Source organism: Eptatretus burgeri, chromosome 10, assembly GCF_056783735.1.
Source record: "Eptatretus burgeri isolate ZD-2024b chromosome 10, Ebu_testis_v1, whole genome shotgun sequence".
Lineage (NCBI taxonomy): Eukaryota > Metazoa > Chordata > Myxini > Myxiniformes > Myxinidae > Eptatretus > Eptatretus burgeri.
In genome coordinates, this window is record NC_140970.1 from 104494866 (window position 1) to 104502043 (window position 7178).

The 7178-nt window shown below is 42.8% G+C and overlaps 1 protein-coding gene across 1 annotated transcript; it reads right to left on the reverse strand.

Annotated features, from left to right (window-relative positions):
* Positions 1–4376: 4376 nt before the first annotated feature.
* LOC147019355 (uncharacterized) lies at positions 4377–6480 on the reverse strand. Its single transcript, XM_085899791.1, has 2 exons — positions 4514–6480; positions 4377–4411 (listed from the first exon to the last, which is right to left on the reverse strand). Exon 1 carries the CDS (start codon positions 6296–6298, stop codon positions 4883–4885), a length of 1416 nt encoding a protein of 471 aa, XP_085755917.1. The 5' UTR covers positions 6299–6480; the 3' UTR covers positions 4377–4411; positions 4514–4882.
* Between the last annotated feature and the right edge of the window lie 698 nt (positions 6481–7178).

A 7178-nucleotide genomic window follows, 5' to 3' on the forward strand; every position in this document is an offset into this window, starting at 1 on the left:
ACACTTTGCATGCATCCTGGGGGAACTCCACGGAAATGCATGACTGAAAATTGGGTGTTTGAGTTAATTAAAACACCCCTTTTGAAGATAATTAATGCCCTTATTTAATTTTTCCTTTGTCATGCGCTCCTCTGCCACTCGGTAGATGTGGGGTCTTGAGGTGTATCCCGGGTTCCCTCGCTGGGGTCTGAAACCGCCATATTTTTTGATCTCCTCAACCATGCTTTGACTTGGAACGGGCTGCAGTGATTTCTCAACGATAAAGTTTTTTTTTCACTTTCTGTACTGATGTTATTGAATGAGTGTTCATCATAACCTTGAATCGTTAGGTACATTGTAATGCTTATAAACGCCCGGAGACGCAAGCGTTTGTGGCACTATTTCATTTCCGCACATGTCATAACCTCGAGAATTTCTGAAACTCGGCCAAGTTACAAAATATGAACTCCAGAATTGAACTTAGCAGCAGTTCCATCCGATAAAAAAGTGTTCATTTGTCCAATTCAGACGTTGCTTGGGCGTTTCTGGGTGTATGGTTTTATTGACGGCAATTGGTAATCTCTTGCCAAACCAGGAGTTCCGTTGGAGTACTTGCTTGACTGCTTGAGCCACTTGCTGAGCTCCTTATGGTTGATCGCGGTTCAGTTCGTGTCCCGATTGGGATGTACAGTCAGCATTTGTGAAACAAGGTCGAGGTGGTACGTGTACAGTACACACGGACGTGGTACAAATGGGTAGATTTGGATCTGTAGGAAATCCCACAAGTGTGTGGACAGGCCATGCCTTGTTCCGGTGCTGTGGTGGCAAAGTTTCATCCCGTATCTTACCGAGGTTTGATCAGGTTTTCCTTTGTCCTTGTCACTGTTTCTCAAGCAATTGATTATCGGGTTTGCTTTCCAAAGGGTTTCTCTTTGTGAGTTTCAAAGTAAAATATATTTGATAACACCAGATATCCGAGCCGTTTGCCGTATTAATATGTATTCTAAATTACTGAGCCAAATTTTTTTTCCACCCATTACATGCAGCTGTTTATAAAGATTAATGTTCATGCACATCTCCTTGAAACGCCAATAAAAATGCAATGTTGTTTTATTAAGATGTTTTATGAAATTTCCCTAAAACTACAGTGAATGTTACTGAAGGTTTTAGGATTGTATACGGTAAGTACTGGAGTCGGAAATCACACTGATTCTAATATGCCGATTCCCCAAAAATTGCCGAAATCGGCCAAGCGTGTGTGTGTGTGTGTGTGTGTGTGTGTGTGTGTGTGTGTGTGTTTTCCATAAAGCATTACATTTTATCTCTACTAAATCCCCTCCCTCCACCCCCCCTCCTCATCTCCCTGTCCCATCCTCACTCCACCCCCTCCCAATACAGTGCAGCACCCTCTCACACATCTCTCTGTCCAGCGCATTTTGTCCGGATGATGTTTATCTCTGAACATGTCTGGATGGTGTTTGTGTTTGGGCGGTGTTTCCGTCCAGGCGGTGTCTGTCTCTGGACGGAGTTTGTGTCAGAGCATTGTTTATCTCCGGACAGTGTTTTTCTCTGGACCTTTCCAGGCCATGTCTGTGTGTCTCCGTTGTGTCCTGGCAGTGATTGTCTCTGGATGTGTCCGTGTTTTACTCCAGATGGGAGTTTGTCTCCGGACGGTGTTTGGCTCCAGATGCATCCGGCGAACTTGTGTCCGGACGTGTCTGGGCGGTGTTTCTCTCCAGGGGGGTATTTATAATATGACCGATAGAAAATGGATTTCAGACATTATTTTGTTTCCATCTTTACTTTTATTCCATGCAGGAGCATTTTGATGAGACAGTATGAGTCATAGTTAAAGCTCCACCACACGTCTGCCTTCCCTTCCTTTCACCTTACGCTGCCTTCCCCCACATCCATCTCTCTCTCTCCCCTCCCCACATTTACTGTTCCCCTCAGTGAAGCGATGGGTGGTTTTTGGAAATGTAACATATGAGGGGAGGTTGGCACTGCCAAGCAAAAATGTTACCCATCTCCTTGAAATTATTTATAAGATTATATTTATATGAAGTTGGGGGTTTCGAGACGTGGTGGACAGTGAGAGGCGATGGGGTTATTCACCTCTTGGTGTTTACCTTTTGCCCGTGGGTCGGCGGTAGCACTGCCTGACCATACATCCCAATATATGCTTTATAGCAACCTTTGGGGCCTCAAAATGGACGTCAAGGTGAACGTGTGGGAGCTAACAACCTTGCCTGGATTCTAAGGTACCAACAGACAAAATTTGAGGCATCTCGGTGTGACGGTTCGGCCCGAAAAGAGTCACAAACAAACGGAGAAACACATGAAGTTACTTCGAAGATTTGTATCCCCTGAAGGAGCCATTTGATTTCCACGATAATAATTTAGATATCGTTCCTGAGATTTATCTCTGATATGTTTGGAAAGTAGAAGAGATTTTCGGTTCATTATATTCACAGGTATTACAAAAGGGGAAATTCACAATCGTTTAAGAAAAGGAAGCCAATCCTGAACTCTAACATCCCCAAATGAACCCTCACCCTCACATTCAAACCCAAACACATCCCTCACCCTCACATTCAAACCCAAACACATCCCTCACCCTCACATTCAAACCCAAACACATCCCTCACCCTCACACCCCAAATCCAACCCTAATCCCAAGATCATGAATCATTTTTACACAGCTCAATTATTTAATTTTATTTTTTTCACAGTTCAATAGTTTTGTTTTAACCGTTCAATCATCATACAACGTCAATAAGTCTTTCAATTCAGGAAAGTTGTTTTCTTTCATTTCTTCCAGTTCTTTCTTGAGAATGAAGTTTCAGTTCTTTCAAATTTAAAGTAGAAAGTTGGACGGAGATGTATTGTAAATCTGTCTCAAGAAATCCCAGGTCTTCCGAGCACTTTCTTGATGTTGCTGAAAATAAATAAATAAATAAATTACTCATGCAATATCAAATTAAATAATATATCGTTTAATTAATTTTTGATCAACTGAACTTACCTCATCAAGCAGCATGCAAAGCAGAACGACCAATTGGCTTGGAACTCCAAAGGTCTCAAAGGTGGAGCCAGTAAGTGGAGTCTTCAAAACAGAACCGGCTTTTCGAGTCTTCAAAACAGAACCGGCTTCAAGGTAGAACTCCTTTTGTGGGTCTCCAAGGTAGAACTCCTTTGCTGGGTCTTGGTTGTTCAGGGTGGAGGCTCCACTCAGAGTGGAGGCTTGGGTGTTGGAGAGGAATGTAAAACCATGGTTCGAGAACCGTGGGAAGGTGCTTGTGGAAAACATCCTGAAGGCATATCAGAGGAGAGCCATTTTAAATAAATAAAACTGCAAATGTAATTTAGTGCAGTGTTTGAGGTAGAACCTAAATGAAGTCATTCTCATGGAATCTGGAGGTGGGTTTGGTGAGATGGTCGTAGTGAAGGATGTTCGAGAAAACAAAGAAGGGGATTTCCGATTGACCAGGTCTTTAAGTTGATGAGGAAGAAGAGACGATGGACAGAGCTGGAGCTGGAGATGTTTTGGAAGAGTATTTCAAGTCGATCAAGATGATGGCAGCAGGTCAATCTGGGAAGGAAGAAAAAAAAGGTTCAAGGTCATGTTGGAGTGTTAATGTGTTTGAGCAGCAATGAAGTAATACAGCAACCACAAAGGGTTAATGGCTGCAGATCCCTTCATGAGTGACATTGATAATACAAATCAGGGAGAGACCTCACCTGCTTGTTGTATTCATTATCATTATTAAATTATCTTCACTCGGAATTATTTAGTTCTCATCATGATATTTTCAACAAGGAAGTGACAAGTTGACAAATATGAACAAAACGGGTGCAGGTCATGAAACAGAGTGGATGGAAGTTTGACGTACCTGCAGTTTTGCAGAATGGTGCTTGTTTAAATAATCGTGAATCAGCCACCTGTAAGATTCTGATGTTTTATCTTACCTTCCTGGAGTGGTTGTACAACGGAGTGATCAATGATAGATCCACCACCAAACATCGCATATTCTTCTCCTGTGGCCATGACGATGACTTCTTCCTCTGCACACACTTCACCAAAGGGAAGTCAAAACCATTCAATTAGCACTGCCATCATTATCTCAATCATTATCTTACCTTTCAACACCATCCTGGAAATACTGCATTCTCTCCATTGCTTTCTGCATCTCAGTTAAATTTCTCTCTTCCTTTGTATTCAATTTCACATGTTGATTTTACTTCATCACAAACTCCCACTGGATTTATATTATCATTTTCCAAACAATTAATTTTAATGTTCATCCAGGTGCACACACTGACTTTTAAACAGATACATCAACACTCATGCCAGATATTCACCAATTGGAAGATTTATTTGGTGCTCGTCTGGCGAAGAGTGAAGTAAAATATTCATTTGTTCTTGATGATTCTGAGGAAGAGACAAAATGGGGCCACATGGAGGAGAAGAACACACAGCTTAGACAAAGTTTTGAATATTATGTAATGTAAGGAAAGAACATTGAAAACTTACGTTCCAGCCGATAGGATGGTTTCCTTTGAGTGGGTTGGATGGGATGGTTGGTGAGCGATGTGATGGAAATGGTGTGGCCCATTGGCTTCAGATCATTATCTTCAGCTCCTCTTGCACTCAGTCACATTCTGCTGAAGGTGATTGTTGATACGTCTCCACACTCCTCTTGCCCCTCGTTCAGGTCTCCACACTCCTCTTGCCCCTCGTTCATATCCTCCACACTCCTCTTGCCCCTCATTCAGGTCCTCCACTCTCCTCTTGTTCCGCATTCAGGTCCTCCACACTCCTCTTGCCCCTCGTTCAGGTCCTTCACACTTCTCTTGCCCTTCGTTCAGGTCCTCCACACTCTCTCCTCACGAGGCACTTCATTCACTGACATGTGCTCCGTTTTATTCCGCCATTATAAGTCGCTGCATGTCCCCTGTGTTTGAAACCAACATAATCCTTGTTTTGTTCACGGTCCCTGTGAAACTCGTTCACCATTGGCTGAAGGTGATCGTTTATCTGGCTCCATACTGATCTTGTTCTCTGTTCAGGTCTTAATCCTCTCTTCTCACGGCGTACTCCTTGCACTGAAAGTTCCTCCATTTCCTTTCCAGCATAATTCGAAGATGTACATCCCTTTTGTTCAAACCCAATAGAATCCTGCTTTTGTGCAGTTTTCTGGCGAACGAGAAGTTTTGGACAACTTGGCACAGAAGGATAAGCTGCTGCATTCCTGGTTGTACCTGACCCTCGATCAACTTCACTTCTTTCAACAGGTCTCCGACTATTCTCAAAACGTTTACGGTGAGCAACTTTCACTTTAACAAGTTTCCTCTCTCGGGGCTCCTCATTCAATTCCCCGACCTCTTTCACTGCATGTTTTACATCCTTTGGCTCGTCTTCCCTGTGAAACATCACAACAGTTGTTTTCTCAACAAATTTCACTTTATTTTGCTTGGAGACAATATTCTCATTCCTTCGTTCTGTGCCCTCAATGACATCTCCGTTCTCGTCCCGTCGTTCTATCCTCTCACTGACATCGGTGCTCTCTTCCTTTCGTTCTATCTCTTCACTGACATCGCTGTTCTCATCCCGTCGTTCTATCTCCCCCACTTGGTTGTCGCCACAGAGATCTACACATGCTTGACTCTCGCTCCCTTTAATTTCATTAATTTCCTGAGTTGGTTCTGTTTCTTCCTTGCTATAATAAGGGGTGACATTTTCTTCCAGGTGTTTCAGTTCTTTTACCGTTTCACAAATCAGCTTGTTGTTATTATTATAATCTTCAGTATTCGTGTCTTTTGGACATTCCTCATTTTGTAGAACCTCAGTGACTTGGTTGGAGTGTTCAGGACTTTCACTGACTTGGTTTGAGTGTTCAGGAACTTCACTGACTTGGATGGAGTGTTTGTGACCCTCAGTGACTTGGTTTGAGTGTTCAGGAACTTCACTGACTTGGTTTGAGTGATCATGACCTTGACTGACTTGGTTTGAGTGTTCAGGACCTTCACTGACTTGGTTTGAGTGATCATGACCTTCACTGACTTGGTTTGAGTGTTTAGGACCTTCATTGACTTGGTTTAAGTGTTCAGGACCTTCACTGACTTGGTTGGAGTGTTCAGGACCTTCTCTGACTTGGTTTGAGTGTTGAGGACCTTCACTGACTTGGTTTGAGTGTTCAGGACCTTCACTGACTTGGTTTGAGTATTCAGGACCTTCACTGACTTGGTTTGAGTGTTCAGGACCTTCACTGACTTGGTTTGAGTGATCACGACCTTCAGTCCCTTCATGTATGATCATTGTTTCACTCTCCTCTGTTGTGTTTTTTATAACACATTCAATGTTATAATTGTTTATTTCATCAGTTTCGTTTTCTTCTTCACTTTCCTTTCCTTCATTCAATTCCTTTGCAGCATCACAATCGTTTCCTTCCTCTTGATTGTTGCAAGCATTGCGTCTCCTGTTCTCTCTCCGTGCACATCGTAAACTGCATAAACACACCAGGTGAGATGTATACCTGTATCTATCAGTACATCAGACTAAAACTTACAAAGTATAAGTTACGCTTGGTTGATGAGTTTAAACAAAAGACAGCAATTCCACATCTCCTTCCTCAAGGAAGGAAATAAGGGGTTTTAAAACAGACTTGTTTGTGATTAAACAAACACAATTTTTGTTGCAATTAAATTGATTCTCACTTTCTGAACCGTTTTGACATCAAACCTCGACTCAGATTCCGCAACCGGACCAGACGGCATCAGCCCACGTGTCCTAAAAACCTGCTCTGCTGCTCTTGCTCCCCCTCTCTCTGTTCCAATCACCCTCTCATTTTCTCAACCTCATCTGCTGTCTTCAAGGAAATCAGTAAACATTACCGTTCTGGATAAAAAACCTGATCCCTCCAACTACAGACCAATCAGCCTTCTCCCAATCATCAGCAAGTTCATGAAATTCATCATCGCTTCCGACATTATATCCTTCCTCTTCTCCAATGGCTTGATTTCCGATCATCAATTTGGATTCAGACAGGTCACTCTACCCTGGATATTCTGCTTCTGCTCTCCCAACAATGGATGGAGATCCTCAATGCCGAACACGAGATCACATCCATCTCCCAAGCCTTTTGGTGAGCTTTCCATGCGGTTTGGCACCCTGCCCTGCTCACCAAACTCTCTTCCGA